General features: G+C 54.3%; 1 protein-coding gene across 4 annotated transcripts; it reads right to left on the bottom strand.

Moving 5' to 3' along the window:
* Window positions 1–99: 99 nt before the first annotated feature.
* PKM (pyruvate kinase M1/2) lies at window positions 100–18,483 on the bottom strand. Of its 4 annotated transcripts, none has more exons than XM_040570524.1 (12): window positions 18,329–18,439; window positions 13,924–13,983; window positions 13,542–13,711; window positions 13,033–13,124; window positions 10,571–10,702; window positions 10,168–10,354; window positions 9,080–9,350; window positions 8,678–8,828; window positions 7,695–7,847; window positions 3,699–3,865; window positions 1,216–1,397; window positions 100–912 (listed from the first exon to the last, which is right to left on the bottom strand). In XM_040570524.1, the coding sequence occupies exons 2-12, from the start codon at window positions 13,962–13,964 to the stop codon at window positions 806–808; spliced, it is 1,653 nt and encodes a 550-aa protein (XP_040426458.1). In that variant the 5' UTR covers window positions 13,965–13,983; window positions 18,329–18,439; the 3' UTR covers window positions 100–805. The 4 variants fall into 4 exon arrangements, with proteins under 4 accessions (XP_040426458.1, XP_040426456.1, XP_040426459.1 ...); XM_040570522.1 differs by lacking the exon at window positions 18,329–18,439 and adding an exon at window positions 14,511–14,855; XM_040570525.1 differs by lacking the exon at window positions 13,924–13,983 and having other exon boundaries at window positions 18,329–18,483.
* Between the last annotated feature and the right edge of the window lie 1,737 nt (window positions 18,484–20,220).

Here is a 20,220-nt window from a genome sequence, read left to right as displayed (position 1 = left end):
ACGGCCCCGCCCCCTTCTCGTATAGGCCCCGCCCCTCCGCCATACGCCCCGCCCCCCGCCATACGCCCCGCCCCTGGCGCAGCAGCAGCAGCCGGGCCGTGCAGGGGTGCTCAGCTCTTTATTGACGTGCGCGGCGGCGCCCCGCGGCCCCGTACACCCGCGGGAGTGCGCAGCGCCCGGACACAGGGGCAGGGAGAGACTCGGGGGAAGGCGACGACACGCACGGATGCGACACGGCGAGGGAAGCGCGTCCACGAGCCCGCGGCAGCCTCGAGTCCCCCCCACGGGGACAAATAGCAGCGTGCCCCGAGCACGGGGTCGGGGTGTGCCGAGGCCACCCAGACCCCGAGCACACGGGGACCAAACCACATGAGGTGCAGGGCCGCAGGGCGCTGGTGCTGCTGCGGGCACAAGGCAGGGGAGCTGCTGAGTGTTACAGCGGAACCGTTCACCACACCGCGCCTGTTCCCTTCCCCATCACCCACTACGAGGGCAAGGAGAGGCACGGCACACCCTGAGGACAGGCACTAGGCTACGGGGAGGTGGAGGAGCAGAGTCCCATCAGCATGCAGGACCCTCCCGAACCTGCTCCGACAGAGAAACTACGGGGAGAGGGTGGAAAAAAACTAAACACTTCAAGTATCGGTAGTGATGGAAGGTTTCTTCCCCCTGCTGCTGCACTCGGTGGTGTGGAGCAACCTAAATCCAACTCTAGAGACAAGGAGAACATCGCAAGCGACTGCTGGCCTAATGCACGGGGAGGGGGAGCGGGGGGAAGGAAGACGGTGCTGGTTGAGGCAGCGCTTCAGGGAACGGGCACCACCCGCATGGTGTTGGTGTAGCCAGAGCCAGGGCGCCAGCCGGTCAGCACGATCACCAGGTCGCCGCTCTTGAAGAATCCACGCGCTTTGCCTAGGGGAGAAGGAGAGGAGGAAGATGTCAGGGATCAGGGGCTCCTCGCAGCGAGGGGAGCATCACCCTCCCTCATGTGCTTGTTAAAATAAACCTGGTTCTCTGCTGGATGCTATTTAAAGGCTGCCGTGACGAAACCAGTCCCATTTCCCAGTTAGATGCGGTGCGCTTATGCAACCGCTGGCCCCTATCTCCCAGCCAGCAGCTGCCTGCCTTCCCCAAAAGGAGGGTTCCCAGAGCAGCCCTTCTGGGCTCAGGGCGACCCCAGACCAGGAAAGCCAAGGTGGGAGCAGCGCCACTCACCAACATTCATTCCCAGGTTCACGCGGAGATCCACGTCCTCTGCCCAGGCGTCATGGGCCGGCTCTTTGCACAGGACAGGGAAGATGCCCCGGTAGAGGTGGGCCTGGCGCGCCGTCTGGTCATTGCGGGTGACAGCGATGATGGGAGCCCGCGGGCGGTACCGGGACACCAGGTGCGCTGACCTGGAAGGAAGGACAGGAGACACGAGGTGAAGCATCGCGTTACAGCTGTCCCAGAGCACTTGAGGGAGCCCCTGTACAACCCGAGGGGCACCTCCACTCCAGCACCAGGAGCAAACTGCCGCTCCTCTGAGGGCTTTGCAACCCCAAAACCATGCTGGGGATGACCAGGGTGATGCTGGCACCGTGTTTCGCAAGAGCCAAGCTCTACCGACAGAGCTTGATGCTCAAGTGAATTCCAAATTTAGCAGCTGGGTGGATCAACACCAGAAGGCAACAGACCCTACTCCAGTCTTGTGGAGGGAGATGGCCTCACCTCTGAGTTCCGGCAATGCCATCTGCACGTTTTGGTCCTGAAAACAAGCGCTTATTTGTCTCGGTTGCTATGTAAAGGTGGCTAGGAGCCATTTATTCCGGCCTCTGCAAGCAGCCCTTGGCATCTCAGTGGGGTCCCTGCAAGTTCCTGCTGTTTTGATGAGCTCCCGCTTTATGGGATGGCAAGCGCCTGCGCCAGCAGTGCTATCCAGAGCTTGCCAGGGAGGATGCTTTCAGAAGCATCGCTACAGGGGAAACTGTGTCAGGGAAAATCAGAGCTGCCCCAGAAACGGGTTTGACTACACCGATCGCTTGATCCCAGAGGAGTGGCAGCCAACATACAACCCCGTACATTTGTACTCCCACCCAGCCAGAAAAGAAGCGATTCCCCTCTGGAAGCCATGCAGACAAGTGCCTCTCATCCCAAAATGGGGGCCCCGTACACCGGGGGAGCCAGGCAGCCACCAGGCTCCTCTCCAAGAGGAACTGCTGCCACCCCCGGGTGGGGACGCCGATGCCTTAACATGGCAAGCAGCACGCTCTGGGTGGGGACCGCAGCTCGCCCCTCCTTAGGCACTGCTTGCTTACAGAAGGCACCTGCAAAAAATGAGGTTAAAGCTGCAAGGCCAGGACATTTAGAGCTCCATGGTTCTGACAAGCATGCCAGCAGCTTTGCTAGTTTTTGCGACCTCGTTTCCCAGAGCCAAGCTCAGCAACACTCTGATTCAAAGACCGCTGCTTGGAAATAGGCAGCAGCCTGCTTGAAGCACTCAGTCACACGTGCCAGCTCTCAGACAATCCTTCCCACACTGACCACAGAGCTGCCCAGTAGCTCTACGGGACCCAGGTACTCAAAAGCTGTAACAGAATCCAAGGCTAAAAATATTCAAATATCAGAGTTCAAGTCTTTTCAAAAAGGTCAAGTGTAAGACTGGAACCTTTTACAAAGAAACTTTAGAAGTACAGGAGTATCCAGAAACTCAGTCGTTCCTCATCTCTCCAGAAAGCAGCTACTTCAAATCATTTTAAGCTGTAAATTTACGTGGAGGATTCACTGATGGTCTGGTTCTTCAGGTAGACCGTGCCCAGCATGCACACTGTCATGTCTCTGCCACAGCACTAGTTCTGTTCCAAATTCAGACTCTTCCAGAAAGCAGCCTGAGACTTATGGTCCAACGCGCTTTGAACACGGGGCAGCCTGGTTCCTCTAGATGGAAGAGCTGATCGCAGCAAGGCTGCAGCTCTCTACTTTGCTTCCTCTCCACAACTGGAAGAGCGAGTCTCTACGCAGCAGTTGTCACCATCGCTGGACAGAAATCCCCAGCTATGCAGCTCACCTGCAGCCAAGGCGCTGAGCTAACCTCACAGTGCAGGCAGGTACTTGGCTGCTGGGTGCCCGCCTCCTTCAGCGAGGCTACTCGCAGGCAGGCATGAGGAAGGAAACTTGCAACACTTTCACATTCCCTCTTCGCCCCAGGGCTTAGGCAAGCTGTGCTGATGCCCGGAAGGTTCAGCAAGGGACCTCTAGTTTGGATGATACAATGAAAGGCTAAGGCCTTGATTAAAAAAATAATAATAAAAATCTGCCTCTGCAGAACTTCTGTCTTACAGCTAACTTGAAGATTCCTTGCTTTCCTTGCTAAGATGTTTGAATGTAGCTGCAACACTTATTTTCCCTCTACTCTTCCAGCCAGCACTGCTGGCAGAGATGCCGTGCACAACAGGAAGAGGAGGCAGGGCCTGGTGCTGGTGCCACGCTGGCAGGGGCAGGCTCTGGAACTCGGTGCATGCGTACGTGCAGATGTCTGAGATGTCTGCCCATCTCCCGAGGAACTGGCACTGCAGACAGGCAGCCCGGGCTCCGAGTCGCTGCCAAAACCTGAGCTTCACCGTTACAGCTCTGGGCTTTCAAAGCACTCTTTTTGCGCATCTCCTTCCCCCACCCGGTCACGAAGTCCGTGTGACCTGAGGGAACCTGTCGCCTCCTACCTTCCAGACTTGGTGAGGACAATAATGGCCCCGCTGCAGCACTTGAAGGACGCTTCCACAGCGCCAACAGCAGCGGCCTCAGTAGGATCGCAGTTCAGGGAGGTCAGACGACGCAGTTCCTCAAACAACTGCCTGTGAAAGATGGCGGCCTCGGCCTCGCGGGCAATCTACAAGAGCAACACGCGTTCGGGAAGACAACACTCACGTCAGTCACTCAGGACAGCACAGGGGAAGGTGAGGTGCTCTGTCAGCAAGCGAATGCTGCCAGCTCCTGACATTCAGAAGAGTCGCCAATTAGCCAAAATTCAGCTCTGCGCCGTGGTGATGGGGTCACCACCCCAGCAAAGTAACCCTTTGATTCTCAAGATTTCTCTTCTGCATTGGAGGCACCTCACCCCACTGATCCCACACTCAGGTGACATCCATGCCCAACTGCCAGGCACTCGTGCTCTGCTCCTACCTACCTGCGTCCTGCCCTGCGGGTATGCGCAGCTGACACAGAGCTGCATGCTGCTTGCTGAATGTTTGCAGTGTTAGCATGGAGCGTGATTTTATTTCCTGAAACAACTGTCACAAAGCACGTGTTGGCACTCTAAGCACCTAACCCACATGCTGGGAATGAGCGTCAGTTATCTTACAGAGCCTAAACCTCTCCCCTCCCTGAGCCCTACCTGCCGGACTCGGTCAGAACTATCAGAGCTGCAGCTAAGCACTTAAAAGAAGCCTCCACTGCGCCTACTGCCATGGCATCAGCAGGGTCCCTGTTGTTTACATTGAGGCGGAAAATTTCTTCGAACAGCTGACGATGAAACATTGCGGCCTCAGCCTCACGAGCGATCTGCAGGCCCAAGTAAGAAGGGAGGAGAAAAGAGGAAAGAAAAGGAAAGGTAGACCAGAGTAACATGAGATCGCGTTAATTTACTTAATTTTCATAGTAATGCATGCAAGAGGATACTAAAGGACAGGCTGCGAAACGCTCATTGGCTCTCAGGTTGTGAGCTAGTTGAATGCAACTGTCTACCACACCAGAGCTGCACAGGCTGCTCCACCACGCCATTTATCTGGGGGCCCCCGTGAGCTAGGCAGGCATTTCAAAGGTGGCATTCTGGCTGTAATTTGGAGTCCTTTCAGAGCAACCAAATGCAGACCGTTTCTCAAGGACCAGAGCAAGCCAGTTCAGAAAACACTTTGTTGCAGGTGCTTGTTTTACTTCCTTGCCCACAATGCCTCTATAGAGTACTCTTTGTAGCTGTTCATGCCCCCTTCGAACTCTGAGCCAACAGGTGAGCAACTTGTTTCCTACCTCACCCCCAGAAAGGGGAGATGGGCTCCCTCCCGCCTTTGTTTAGTTTAAGTTCAGAGCCAATGACGTTTCACCTCTGAGTGCTATACCAACTTCTTCCAGTAAGAAAGGAACAACAGAAACAAGCCTTCCTTACAGGGCTGTCACACCACATATGCTGGGGTGTTTGTGCAGTGCCAGATTCAGACCAGAGGTGCATAAAGAAGGGCTTTCTGGTCACCGACTAAGCATTTGCAACAAGCTCTGTAACTCATTCATCCCGCTGTGCTGAGAACTGCTCACATTTAAGGACAACTCTCATCTCAGAAGGCTGCACTTGCCCTTGACAACCCGATAAAGAAGGCTTGCAGAGACTAGAAAAGCATGCAAAGGCTGATCATCTTTTCAAGGACAACTTCATTCAGTTACTCCCAAAGCTGAACAGCTGCTACACAAAGCGTAACAAGTTGATGTTTAAGCAGAGACTGTAGTGCCATTGTCATGAAAGCTTTGTAGTTAGACCCCTTCCAAATAAGAATTTTGCTACTCTAGTGTTAATGGATTACTTTTCATGATGCTGAGAATTATCCCTCTTCCACAGATATCAGTTTAAGCCAAAGCAGTTAAGTGTCTTATGGCTAAATATAACTGCACACGTGACTGGCAGAACAGGAGTGTAGTGCCAACCCCAGGATTGAAGCGGTCAGTTTTGTTACCGCCGGCTTCACGCTTCTGTCAGATAAATGAAACGTGCGTGTCCACCTCACGACACTTACTCCAAACACAAGCGCTGGCAGCCACGCAGTACGTCGTCAGCTCCTGGTCCAGAGGCAGGCAGCTTTGCACAACATGCAGAGTGAGCCTGAGTTCAGCAGGAAGCCTACATCCCCCGTTTGCAGAGTCAGAATACGTGTGTATGTGTGCCTGCTCTGACAATGGCTACAGAAGGGCACAGCAATTCTTCACTCCACATCACAGCTGGCTCTATTTGCATGGAAATGGCTACAGGGTTTGCAGTTGGCATGCGGGCAGAGATAGTGGGTACAAGTGAGAGAAGGGGAAGCAGAGGAGCATTGTACTCCCTGGTCCTGTCAAATGGCCAGGGCAGCACTTGAAGACTAAGGCAATCGTGGATCATGAACTGGAATTGGAAGGAAGCCCACTCCCACAAGTAGGAAACGGCCTGCCCAATATTTGGAAACTTGCTACCAAACTCAAGGCAATTGTTTTTGTCACAGAGATGCCAGTCAGGGAACAGGAAGCTCACTTCTGGGAAGCTGGCTGGAAAGTGATTGCTACTTGAAACCACTGCAACAACCCCACAAACCACTGGCGTAGACAGGTCAAGTCACTGACAGAGGTGCAATGGCACTACAAAGCAGACTCTGCTTGTTCTCAGTGTCACAGCCCGTGTTTGCTGTCTGCATCTCCTTAGGGAGAAAGCTTTACCTGAAATATTCCTGTGGCAGGGCTGGGTAAGCAAACCATGAGCCTAGACCAGCTTGAGACCAGACAACATATACAAGAGCTACTCCATGCCTGAGGCAACGTGCGCTCTCTGCACTGTGACAGCCTGGCCACTTCAGACGGAAATATTAGGGTAAAAACCTTCTGTATTTCTCTGGGGGCCTGGCAGAACGAACACTGTTACTCCTGGGTCCACAGAAGAGGGAAGCACAGGCAGTGGGTACTGGGCTCAGACTACAGGTACAGCACAACCTGCCTGTGCTGAAGCTTTAATGCCACAATTTGCTACAAGTTTCCGAATCTTTGTAGGAAGTCAGCCACCACAATTTAGGGGTGAAAAACTGAGGAAGAACTTTTTAGGTTAGAATTTGGCTTGTAAGCCAGCAGTCACTGCCCGGTGATCATCAGGTCATATTTTATATCTGCCATGTGCAAAGAACACCACTCCATACTGGCCAGATAAAAGGCATTTAGGTAATGCACTGCAAACACAAACAGTCGCTCGGTTTATTCATCTATATAACCTGAGCTGCAGGTGAAGCTGCTGTGATTCACAGCCCTGGTAACTGGGGAGAACCAGTATCTCTAGATGCTTGGCATCACGCTTTTTATCAACTGAAACACAAGCTGGGTGAACTTGAAGCAGAGCAGAGGTTTCTGGCAGTTCAGGCATGTAAAAATATGGTGCTGTCAGTAGTCATGCAACAAACATCCCCACCAAAAGCACCAGGTGCCAAATGCAACAACAGTGCTGTAAATCAGACTCACCAGCCTCCCTCGTTCCCTCCCACAACCCAGAGAAGTTAGCTGATACTTTTCAGTATCTAGAGATAAACTGCTTAAGCAGCTTCCTGACCTTGGAGAAGTTTAAGGAATTTAATACACTAAAAGGAAGAGGGCCTTTGAAGAAACCTATACGAAGGTAACAGCAAAAAAAACTTGACCTTGGCCTTAAGTCAAAATTAGCATTAGGAAAATTTTAGAACTCAGATCACTGCAAAGCAGTGCTCAGCTGTGCCTGGCAATAGCATGCAGCACACCTTGTGAGGTTTCAGGCCCCTCAGGACCATGCTACAGTAAAGAAAACCTCATAGAGGGAGCATGAACCAAAAAATGGCTGGTTTATGCTGCTAGGTGCCGCCACCTAGCACGAGACACGTTTAGGTCTTCAGATGCAGGCTCAGATCAAAGACGGCGTGCTGCCACCTCCACCTGCGGGCCGGGCTCCCACCCAGAGCGCTACTCACAGCGTGCTGCATGCGCACAGCCTCCAGCGGGTAGTCTCCCTTGGCGGTCTCTCCGGACAGCATGATGCAGTCCGCTCCGTCCAGGACAGCGTTGGCAACGTCACTGCCCTCGGCGCGGGTTGGGCGAGGTTTCTTGATCATGCTTTCCAGCATCTGCAGGAGAAAAAGCCCGAAGTCAGGGCACCGCGAAAGGAATCGGCTGCTTTTTCACTAGACACTTGACTGATGGCATCGAGGAGGTTGTTTTGGGGTTGTGCTTTGTTGTTTTTTCATCTAAAACCAGGTCAACAGCAGGTCTGCACTAACTAAAGTAATTTTCATCTAACACAAGATGTTCCTTTTTTTTTTTTTTATACAGGGTATGTAGAGGCTCAACTTTAGTACAGCTGATAACGTCAGCACCCATACTGAAGCGTGAAATCAGACTGCTTCCTGAGCAGAGCTCTTCCTACCCTTCTCCCAGAAGCTGGTGCAACTCCACATATTGCTGTATCACAGGCTGGCCAGCTCACATCTTCCTCAGGTGCTCAGCTTTACCCCCTGCTGCAGTGTGCACAGAGGAAGCACAGCTCAGAAGTGAGCCCTGCCAGCACCTGAAAACTGTCTGAAAACTATTTGTTCATGATCCCTGCTGGAATACACAAAGCTGAGGAGTGGCAGCTCCCAGGCTAAGGTGACTTCCCCCCCCATTTCCTTCTGATGCAGCAGTGTGGGTGCAACTTGCTCAGAGTTGCCATGTCCCTTGCAAGAGTTCCTGTGACCTTACTGGGATAGATGACAAATCTCTGAACAAGTGCCTCAAGATGAGCTATTCAGCCGCTGCAATGCCTCTTTGCTCTTGGTTCCTCATCCTCTACCAAATGCCATCGAGGACGTGCCCCCAGCGTGCTCCCCACAGCATGGGGTGACAGCTACCGACATTCATGCCCTGCCAGACCCACAGACACTCTGGCAGTTACGAGCTAGCCTTGTGTTTCAAGTACCTGAGTGGCACAAATGATGGGTTTGCCAGCCCTGTTGCAGCGCCCAATCATCATCTTCTGGGCAAGGAAAACTTTCTCAGCAGGGATCTCAATTCCCAGGTCACCACGGGCCACCATAATGCCATCGCTGGCCTCCATGATCTCATCAAACCTGACAGCAAGAGAAGAGGTTCGTTATCCCTTTTGTTCTGAGGGCAGACTGCCTGCTCTGTCCTCCCCCGTCTGAAAGGGAGCACTGCTCTAGAGCGCAGTGCACTGCGATGCCATGGGCACTCTGCCCTTCCAGGTGCCATTTTGGAACCCTGTAACACCGCAGTAAGAGGGAAAAAACAAGACCATAGGACATAGTTTACAAAGCTATACAAAAAAACACATCAAGAGGAGCACGAGTTGATCGCTCACCTGCGCACACCCTCGTGGTTCTCAATCTTGCTGATGATTTTGATGTTCTTTCCCTTTTCCCCTAGCACCTTCCTGACAGCATGGACATCAGCAGCTTTACGGATGAAGGATGCAAACACCATGTCCACGTTCTGCTCCACACCGAATTTCAGGTCCTGAATGTCCTTTTCAGAGACGGCAGGCAGGTCAACCGCAGCACCAGGGAGGTTCACGCCCTTCTTGCTGCCAAGCATGCCACCGTTCTCGATCTCGGTCATGACATAGTCCTTGCCTGGAACAGAAATGCTCCCCCAGTCAGCGTTTACCAGCAAGCTCCCCGCTGCCAGCTCCCACACCACCACCTGCCTGAGAACAGCACCACTAACAGCATCGATGCGCTGAAAGCACACCAGTGCTTCTCTTCAGTGGACTCACGTAACACACGAACTTGCAATTCACCCACAGAAGCACAGCAGACCAGTTTAAAACCACTTCTATGCTGCTCTGGGGGAAGATGCCCTTTGTTCCATGCAGGAGTGGGGCTGCCAGGCTGCATTTCTGCATGTAGGCACCCCATAACACGTAATGGAGTATCCAAGAGCCTCACCTCCCCACTCCTGCACCCTCTGGGATTGGAGTCAACACCTCCAGGCTGGAGCGGTTTATGCACCACCACCAAGGGAGTGGTGTGGAACTCACCTTGCCCCAACATTACCAGTAAAGCTAGTTCCATCTCTAGCTACAAAACTTGGGGTTTATGTTATAAAATATTAAATCCTGCGTAAAAAGAATGAAATAACCTGCCTGAACAGGTGTAGGTTACAAGCACAGGTACACCCCCCACACATGCACCTCTGAAGAGAGTTTTAGATCAGTCTGGTGAAACCCTGCTCAAGTTAGTGACTGAGAGCTTGCTACAATTGAAGTAGAGAGAGTTTTGCTCAAAGTCTTGCTACAGCATTAAGCCTAGCAGCAAAGTGTTCTTTTCTTTAATGGAAAACTGCAAGTTAAACAACAGTTGCTTAAAGAAAAGTCAAAGATGTTCTTAGGAATGAGCAAACAGGCAGAGCTGGAATCCTGGAAGGGATCCTGGAAGGGCTGTTACACACCTTTCTCCTTAACCAGCAAGGAAATGAGACCATCATCCACGTAGATTTTGCTGCCAACTTCTACAACCTTGGTGAGATTCTTGTAGTCCAGCCACAGCACATTCTCATCACATTTCTCCATGAAGGCATCATCCAGGGTCACTTTAAGAGCTGCACCCTTCTTGAGTTCCACTTCTGCTGTGCCACTCTGTGTCAAAACATGCATTTTCAGCGAAACCAGCACAAACAGGCACCCAACTGCCTCCCAGCTTGCAGCAGTTCATCTTAACTTTTGGTACTAATGTCAGATATTGTACACAGTTACTTTGTTCTCACAAAACATCATTTGTCTGGGGAAAGCAGGACACAGGAATAACATTATGTAGTCTTATGCACTGAAAAGGGTGGAAAAAAATCAACTTACTCCCTTGATGAGTCCAGTTCGGATTTCAGGTCCCTTGGTATCCAGTGCAATAGCCACAGGTCTGTAGGTGATCGGATCAGAGGCGAAGCTCTCTGTAGCTTCTCGCACGTTCTTGATTGTGCCCTCATGATACTGGCAAGGAAAAGAGATGGAAACTTTAATCTCACTTCTGCTCTACCACTGTGCACCCCAAGAACTGCCCAAGCTACCATTCAACATGGCAGAACAGCAGCATGACCAGGTCTAGGATTCCACTGTCAGGCAGATGGACAAACGTTTTTACAGCTCTGGCTTAAATCTCCCGTACAGATAAGGGATTTACTCAGAGGATATTATCCATTTATATTTCAAGAGCTAAAGCAATCGCAGGCGGAAGTTCAGGACTCCAGCACCGTGCACCAGGCTTCAAAACCCTTTCACGTGCTCACATCCTGCTAATACTGCTGGTTTCAGACACTTTTGTGGGGAAACTCCCATCTCAACTACACCTTGAATGAGCTTCAGATGATCAACAGGTCAATTTACTTTCTAGTTTAAACAATATTAGAGATAACCTTGACATAGTGATGCAACACTTGACAGACTTTTGAAGATAAGAAATGCCCTTTCCCCTCTCCGTGCCACAGGCTGAGGGTGCATGGCCTGGCTCACCCGGAAACGTGTGACTGCCCCCATAACAACCTGCCTCGCGCTCGGCCTCGGGACCAGAATCCAGCACCAGCAAGGTGGGGCAGGAACAGACTGTGCTCAAGTTGGGCTGCATGCCATCAGCCAGAGATATGCCGCAGCTAACTCTATAGAGGAAGGAAAAACTAAGGTATTTACTGATCAAGCGTGCAAGCTGAGACTGAGGAGGCCCCTGATCCTTCCATATGCCACAGCCTAAAGAGACGCAGGACAGGAAGTGTGCCTGAACAGAGCCATTAGGTTTATCTGGCCCTAGTCACCTGGAATTTATTTATTTTTGATACAGATCAATGACTGCCTCCTAGGGAGGCTGACTTCCTGAAGAATGACATACGCCAAACAGGAATGCAGACAGATGAAGTAAAAGCCAACTTCCTCTATAAAACAACTGCAGCCAGGTGCTGGGGCTTGAAGTTGGTAATTCAAGCCCTGTTGAGTGTTTTAGGGTAAACACTAACTGAAACACATGCAGCACATGAAAACCCCTGACTTCACTGGAGAATTGAGTGCTTCAGAGGAAGCAGCAGGGAACAGACTTAGCCTGGCTACACTTGACAGTCAGACTAAACGAGATGACAGCAAGATGAACTCTGCTGTCACCTAACCTCATCTGTACGAAACATGCAATTAGAAGGGACTTCACCCAAAACCAAGCCATGCTCCCTGTCCTTCACCCAAAAGCAAGCCACACTCCCTGTCCTTCACCCCAGCTAACAAGCACACAAGCGCAGCGTGGCAGCACTGTGTGAAAATTCAGTATTTAATCGAGTCAAGGTCCGATGGCTGTCCACAGCTAAGCACCAGACCTTTTGGTTTCTACAGTGCCCTGTGGCCTTTAAAGGCCACAAGGGTGACAGGCCAAGCTATTACGCACCTCGAAGCTCCTGGTTCAGTAAGCAAAGCCACCTACAGCTGTCACTTGGTTACTGTTTGACATTTTGAAAGCTGGAGGGCAGCCAGCGTAAAAACGCAGCCTCAACACTCAGGGCAGCATTCGAGGCAAGCTGGAATGGGATCCTTGGCTCCCCCAGCATCGCTAAGGATCTCATCTATTTTTATCAATAAGGGCTCGTCGTCCTCAGTGTTGATTTCTTTTGACCTTATTCTTATAAGTTTATTGCCCCAAGACCCGCGTACTGTGGTGCTAGCCTCATGACCACCAGGAGCATAACCTGAGCAGCTGGTTAGCCAAGCAAACCCAGGAGTTCAGCTCTTCCAAATAGGCACAGTTGTGACTTCAAATTGCTAACAGTTTTCTTTTGAGACAAGGTCATTCATTGATCACCGGCTTGCAAAGCCCCCAGCAGTAAAGCAAGATCAACAGGACAGTTGTGTACTCCTGTTGAGGTGCCCAGCACCGTGAAATAGCTCTCAGCTTCCGCAATTAACTGGGGAGCAGCAGCCTTGTGAAGTGAGCAGCAGGGCATGAGGAAGAAGTGAAGGACCTCACGGCGAGCAGCTGGCACACACATCTCTAACATCAGCTACCTGGCTCCCAGGTACAGGTGGGTGCACAGAAGGGTGTGGAACCAACCTGATCTGCTTCCAAAAAGGCTTGTAAAGCGCACTAAGGTGTTACTAGCAGTCTCACAGGCTCAGTATTTACATCTGGCATGCTTTCCCCAAAGGCAGAGCTCAGTCTTGTCTTGCCTCATGACTATGGCTGCTCTGGAGCAGGCTGGGCTTCCCTTTGTATCCTCTTCCACAAGGGAAGGGGTCAGCAGACACCCATAAGGGCCTGCTCAGGGCAGCATCAGCTCAACCCCCACCCTTACCTCGTGGGTGCCGTGAGAGAAGTTGAGGCGGGCAACATTCATTCCAGATTTAATCATTTCCTTCAGCTTCTCCACGGAGCGGGAGGCTGGGCCTGGAAGAAGGAAGCAGTTAGAATATTAACTTTTAAAAAAAAAAAAAAAAAAGAGATAACCCACAGACGTCAAGACCGTTTCATGTGGAAGGGATAAGTAACGTATGGTGGATACAGACTTGCTCAACGCTGAAACAGCTCATTTCTACAGCAGCAAGTATTGTTTTAACTTGCCTTTGGGAGTGCATTTGAACCCTACCAGTCCAGACTTCCCTGGCTACTGCATCCACTCCTGGTAATACTATGGGTTGGGCAGGCATGGGAAAGTCGTGCTGTTTCAACACACAGAGCCAGCCTTGGCAAGGGATAAAGGCTCAAGTCGTCCCACGATTTCCGCAGCAAGTTTCACCAGCACAGGGGTTCGCAGCTTAATTGCTGCAGAGAGCTGCAGCTCCCTGTTATCTAGGAACCACCTACCGATGGTACAGATGATGCCGGTGTTCCTCGCAATGGTTGGCTCGGAGTCGATGTCCAGGCGGCACATGTGCTCCAGGAAGGTGTCCGCCATGGCAGCGTGCAGCTGCTGGGTCTGGATGAAAGCAGTCCCCGCATCGTGGTGCTTCGACATCGTTACTGGAGTCTTGTGTCTGGAAGAGAAGAAAGCCTTGCCAGGTTTAGGGATCACCCACGCTTGCTCGTCAAGCAGAGACACCAACACACCCACGTGATGAATATGGAGGTAACAAGAAAGCTGCTACTGGGTCATACTATCTTTATGTTCCTACTTGAGAGTCTCGGATACAGGCAAGACACACTTCTATTCAAATGTCATTCCCCACATAGACCACCCAAAGCTCACCTGCCTTCTATGCAGAAGTTCCCTTCATAGCTTCTCTTCATTGCCAGTCTTCCCCTGGAGCTACACAACGCAACAAAATTCAAGCACTTCAGCGCACAGGCAGCGTTCTGCCTCCTCCCTCCCAGCTCTCCTCTCTCCTACAAGCCTCGACTGCGGTGCCTGTCCCAAGTGGGGCCACAGCAGCTCGCTGCTAGCGCGGCCGTAGACGTGCTCTACGCAGGCAATCTTCTGCAGGGATGCACCTACCCACAGCGGGGTCCACCTAAGCTTAACACCCGTCCTGTAGCCTGCACAGATAAGTAGACTTGAGTTGATTAAACACAACACCGTGGCAGAGAACATGGAAAGGACTGAAGATTCCTTTAACATCCTCCTCAAGGTCTCTCTTCAAACCAAAGACACAACATGGCTGCTCCCACCCCCTATGTTCACCCTCACCCAGGGTGGCAGAAAGCCACCGCAGGGCTCGAGACTGTTTTTTTTGGGATAACGAACTGAGCTCTGCCTGCTCGCTTGTACAAGACAACAGCATCCCCAGAAGAGTGGGGAAGGTCCCCATCCCATAAAAAAGCAAAAATGAATCTCACAGATGTCTGCTGTGATGGGAGGGCATCCCATTCACAACCGTGTCCTCTTCTACCTCCCATCTTCCTTCTGCTTTTACACCCAGGTAAAAGACGGCCTGGCTGCACTCCTACCCTCTGGCTGGGCAAGGCTCAGCTGCTTCCTTTGCTGGTGCTACCACCTGCAGAAGTATTTCACCACCTCTGCATTCAAAAAGCTGTCAGCAAACGTGTGATGCGAGGTTTCATTACGCAACATGGGGTTTTCTGCCTGCCCCGAGCACACAAAATGGTGCTCGCTGTGCATGCCAGCTAGCCCAGGGCCTCCAGCTTTGAAGCAGAGCGCTAGGAAGCCGACAGCTCTGCGGAAGAATGAAATCGTGCTTCTAATGCAGGGGCAGGGAAGTCCCCCGAGACCCCGCCGCGCCTGCCCGCTCCGGTGCTGTGCTGCCAGGCCCCCCCTCCCTCCCCACCTACGTGCGGATCCTCTCGCAGGCAGCCCTGAGTCACCCTCTCCTCATCGCCTCGCCGAACGGAGCGAGGAGACAGGCCAGCAAAAACCATAATTTGTCCTGGCAAGTGTCCTTCACCTCAGCCCTGCCAGAAGCTGCTGATTCACTGCAGTCAGAACAAGAAAGCCTGCCCACATAAAAAGCCTCGACAAAGTCACATTATTACGGGAATGCCCGCTGGTCAGACCTGAACACTGTGTTTCAGCCCTCTAACTGCTGCTGCCACATCCCGGAGCACCTGTCTGACAGCACCAAGCACGAGCTAAGAGGCTCTGCTGGGAAACGGCCTCCTCGCACCCCTCTGAAGAGGATGTGGAGGAAGATGAGACAGAGGCTGCAGCCAGAGCACCACTGGTGCAACTTTCTGAGAACACACGGAGGAGCTCTGCCTCACTATTTCATAAGCAGCTCCTGTCTCCTGGAAGTCCCCCACCCACTCGAGCCATTTGTAATGCTAATTTTTTTTTAACCCCCAAAGGCTTTACAAATTTACTAAAAGGGAAAGTGAAATTGCCTTGAGTCAGAATCCCCTTTCCAAGATTTTCCTGCAAACCCAGGGAGATCAGAAAAACTGCGGTGCTGTGGCCTTGTCTGAGAAGGAGACAAGAAACGCAGCAGCAAAAAAAAAAAACAAAAAACACTCATCTGCCTGCTACCAGCAAGCTTCTTGTTTTTCTGCTTCCTCCTGCCTCCCTTAACCACACGTTCACAAAGCGCCTCCTGAATTCTCCTGGAAGGACCAGTTTTATAAAACTGTCAGGAATGTCTGGCATTTAATAAAAAGTAATGGGAAACCAGGACTTCACAGACACCTGAAGGCACTGTGCACTCAGTCTGAGCGGAGCTAGGAAGGGGGAAAGTAATACCCTGCAAAGCCTGATTCCCTGGATACATCTCATTTCCTTCCTCAGGGCACGACTCATAAATCCCCACGCTGACTGCAAGCTGTCTGTGCTTCAGGCAGGGTGCACTAAAGATGGCTGGTGCCTCCCTTGCCGTTGAACGTTCTAGAAAGCCGGGACCGTTTGAGGTCGGCGTGACCGGTTTCAGCAGCAAGGTGACTAAGTCGAGCCGGCCCATCCTGCGGTCGGCAGCAAGAAACGTTACGTCTACGGCATCTCCAGCCCTGCCCCGGGGGAGGAAGAAAGCAGAGGCTGCGCAGAGCGGCAATCCCCGCTGCTGCAACCCCCTTCGCTGTTATCTCAGCCTGCAACAGAGGGAAGTGTGACTTTGCATGGCCGGCGTTAACCACCGCAACGCCGGGCAACGATGGTTCCCTGCTTCAGGGTCTCAGCTGCAATAAAAATCAAATTCTGTGGCAAAACAGGCTTTTAACAGGGTCAGCTCCTCTTCCAGGGAGGGAAGGACAACTCCCAGCTGCAGCAGGATGCCACGCCACATCCTTACGCAACTGTGGGATGCCTCCCAAAATGCGAGACTTCTGGAGACCGGCTGCGACCCCAAGCACGCCTGCAGCTCTCCCACGGCTTGGGCTGCAGTAAACTGGTTGCTGGGACTGGGGAGGACGTGCTCGCCCCAACAGTGCTGGGCGACACTGGCACTTTCCCTGTGTGCCAGTGGGTGAGCTGTCAGAGCCACATACGGCTTGGCTGCGCCTGCCTTCCCCAGAGGGCAAAGGTACACAGCAGGCTTAAAGTAAAATAAATCAGTACTATTAGTGACTATCAGGTGTTTGCTGGTGACAAGGAAGAACTTATCTAGAGGATACAGTCGGAGCAAACACACCTACCAACTTCACCTTGCGGTGCTCCAACACAGGCCAAGCAGCCCTCCAGCCACACCAGCACAAACCAAACCTCCCCGCTATCAAGTGGAAGTCTTTTTAACACTACAAAAAAGGGCCTTTTTTCCTTTAAATTTATGCATAGTTGGGGGTGGAAACTGAGTTCCCCCAGCCACACACTGCCCAACCGCGTGAGCAGCGTGGGGATGGAGATGTTGTGCGCAGGGCCTGGCAGCGGCAGCAGCAGGGTACTGCAGCCCCATTCCCTACGTGCCGGCCATCACAGCATGCTGCAGCCGCCCCGGCCCCCTCCCAGCAGCCACCGGCTGCCCTCAGGGACAGCCCCGGCCAGGGACGCAGGGAGATAAAGGATTAGCACGTGGCCCATCCCGCCTGCTCAGCCGGAGCAACATTTTGTCTGTGTTAAATTGAATTACCAGCTCGGGGCACAGAAGGGGAATTAACGCCGGCTTCGCGGCGCTCCGGCTAACAGCGATAAATTAAAGGTTTTAATAAAACGTGTGTTTAGTTGGAGAAAAAACAGACGGCTCGGGTGGGAGGCCCGGATGCGGCACTGCGGTCTCTGCCAGCAGCAGGAAGCATGCTTTCGAGTGAAAGCAAAGTTTCTGGGGAGGGTTTTGCCCTGAATCACGGCGTCCAACACCTGGCCGGCAGCAGAGCGCCCTGTGCTGAAAGAAAAGATGGTTTTTAACCCGGCCGCAGCAGCATGGCACATGGGGCCACCGAACCGCAACCGCAGGGCTGTCCCTCCCTCGAGCACACCTAGCGCTCTCGCAGCACCACGTGTGGGCTTCTTCCTAGAGGTACTTTAACTTAAGCCCTGCTTTGAAAACAGGGCATAAAAACGTGCTTATGACGGTGGGGTTTTTTAGTTCAGCCCTTGGGGTTGCACAGCCGGCCCTGGAGCTTCCCCGGAGGCACTGAGGTAACCAGAGCAGCTCCTCGCCGCCCAGCCCAGCCTTTGGGCGCCGGTGCCAGCCGCCGTCAGGAGCCGTCCTTGCAGCGGGGGGCGGCCGCTTCCCGGCGCGTTAGTCACCAACATCCCGGGAGCTCCCCCGGACGTATCCCCGGGCCTGCCGGATGGGTAGCGCCGAGGCCAGAACAAAGCACGTTTCAGACGTCGGCTGCTGCTTTTACTGCTCGGGGGAGGCAGCCGAGGGGCTCCCGCGGCCCGCACCCCGCCCCATCCCCGCCCCCCCGGCCCCAAACCCGCTGCGAAGCGGCCCCCGGAGCCCCCGGCCTGGGGGGGCAGCGGGAAGGGCCCGGGGCCGCCGACACGAGCGCTGCCGCGGCTCTGCCTCAGCGCCCGGGGGCAGGGAGCGGCTCGGGGCGGCGGCGGAAGGCCGGGCACCCCTCCAGGGACACGCGGGGCCGCCCGCGCCCCTCAGCGACCCCTCAGGGACCGCTCCCCCCTAACGGCCGGCCCCCTAACGGCCGCTCCCCTCAGCGGCCGCTCCCCCCTAACGGCCGGCCCCACGGGGAGCCCCCCGCCTCGGCACCGGAGATGGCGGCGACCCCGGTGCCCGCCCGCCGCCTCTTCTTTCCCTGTCCGGGGCCGCCGTTACCTCCTGGTGCTGCTCCCGCCGCCACGCCCCGCACCCGTCCTGCCTTAGAGCCGCCGCTCCTCTGCGCGTGGCCGGTCCGCGCCGCCAAGGTGATCCCGGCCGCAGCACCGCCCCCACGGATCCCTCCGCCGCCTTCGCGCCGCGGGGGAGAAGCGGGGACTTCTTTCTCCGGCGGACGCGCAAGCTGCGGTTGAGGAGCGATGTGGCTCACGCGCCCCGCAGCCAATCAGGCGGCGGCGCAGCAGGCGGGCACGCCGGAGGAGAGTGGCCGCCGCTCTTAAAGGCGCCGCGCCGACCTTAAAGGGGCCGCTCCGCTCTTAAAGGCGCCGCGCCCCTCAATTCAGCCCCCCGCGTCCGCTGCCCGCGGTACCTGCAGGGGCGCTGGGCGGGCGGGGGGCACCGTGGGGTGCCTCCCGCCGCCCCCCCAGCCACCCCACGGTGTCCCCTGGCTGTCCTTATGGTTGTCCCCAAGTTTTGGGGACAAAACAGGCGTTCTGGGGAAAAAAAGGTCCCGTGCCCACGCAGCTTGGTCCCGCACGGTGCCCTACACGCCGCGGCACCCCACAGGAGATGGAGGCACCGGGGGGCACACGCCATCCCCAGTGCTGCCAGCGCCGTGGTCTGGGGACAAAAATAGACACTTGGGGACAAAAATAGGAGTCTCGAGTTACGCGCCAGGCCTGAGTGCCCAAAAATCTCAGTGGCCCTTGGGAGGGGCACCAAAATGCTGCTTTTTGGCCCCATTTTCCACCAAACCTCAAAGTCACGTGCGTGGATTGAGCCATTTGGCTGTTTTGCCCAAAAAGAGGAATTTTGGGGGTGGCTTTGGAAGGTGGTGACACCATTGTCACTGTTGGGCTTGGGAGTCTTGAGGGAGCATCCCCTGCTTTTCTGTTAGCCCCCACAGAGGGGACATTTGGCGACCAGAGTGGGGACAGTGCCGGGTTCATGGTGCACACCCCTTGTGTCCCCTCTGCCAGCTCGTTGTCCCCATGGGACAGCAGTGCCACCACTGGGACAAGCCATCCATCCCCACAAGTACCCACGGATGCTTTGACCCCACTCACACTGGTGGAAGCACAGATCTGGGGACAAAACTTCCTCCCAGGTGTGGCACATCCCCGTACCACGTGTCCTCCTGCCACCTCCCTCACGTGCCCAGCGCCTGGTGGCACCTTGGGTAAAGTCCAAGGTGGTGACAGGGACAAGGTGTGCGGTGTCCTCATGGCACTGTGGGGTGCGGTAGGGTGTGATGTCCTTGTGCCCTGCCAAAAAGGGGGGAAAGAGCCAGGAACACTGGGCTGGGGACATTGGGGACCCCATGCCAGCACCGTGGGGACCTTCTGCTGGGACCGTGGGGACACTGCTGGGGACACTGGGGACCCCATGGGGATATTCTGCATTGGGACCAGGGGGACCTTGTGCTGGGACAATGTGCCAGCACCGTGGGGAGGGGACACTGGGGACCTCGTGCCAGCAATGTATGGACCCACTGTGGGCACCCAGTGCCAGCACCTCAGAATCACTGTGCTGGGGACATAGGGGACACTGAGTTATTACCAAGGGGACACAATGTGGGGTTGTGAGGGACCATGGGGACCCTGTGGGAGGGACATGGGGGACACTGAGTGGGGACCAATGTGGAGTTGTGAGGGACCATGGGGACCCTGTGCAGGGGACATGGGGGACACTGAGTGAGGATCATGGTGAACAACATGGGGCCTTGAGGGACCATGGGGACCTTGTTCAGGGGATGGGGGGACACTGAGTGGGGACCAACACAGGGCTGTGAGGGACCTTGGGACCTTGTGCAATGGGACATGGGGGTCACTGAGTGGGGACCATGGGGACCAACATGGGGCCGTGAGGGACCACGGGGACCTTGTGCAGGG

Source organism: Cygnus olor, chromosome 11 (assembly GCF_009769625.2).
Source record: "Cygnus olor isolate bCygOlo1 chromosome 11, bCygOlo1.pri.v2, whole genome shotgun sequence".
Classification (NCBI taxonomy): Eukaryota; Metazoa; Chordata; class Aves; order Anseriformes; family Anatidae; genus Cygnus; species Cygnus olor.
This window is presented reverse-complemented; position numbering and strand designations above follow the sequence as displayed.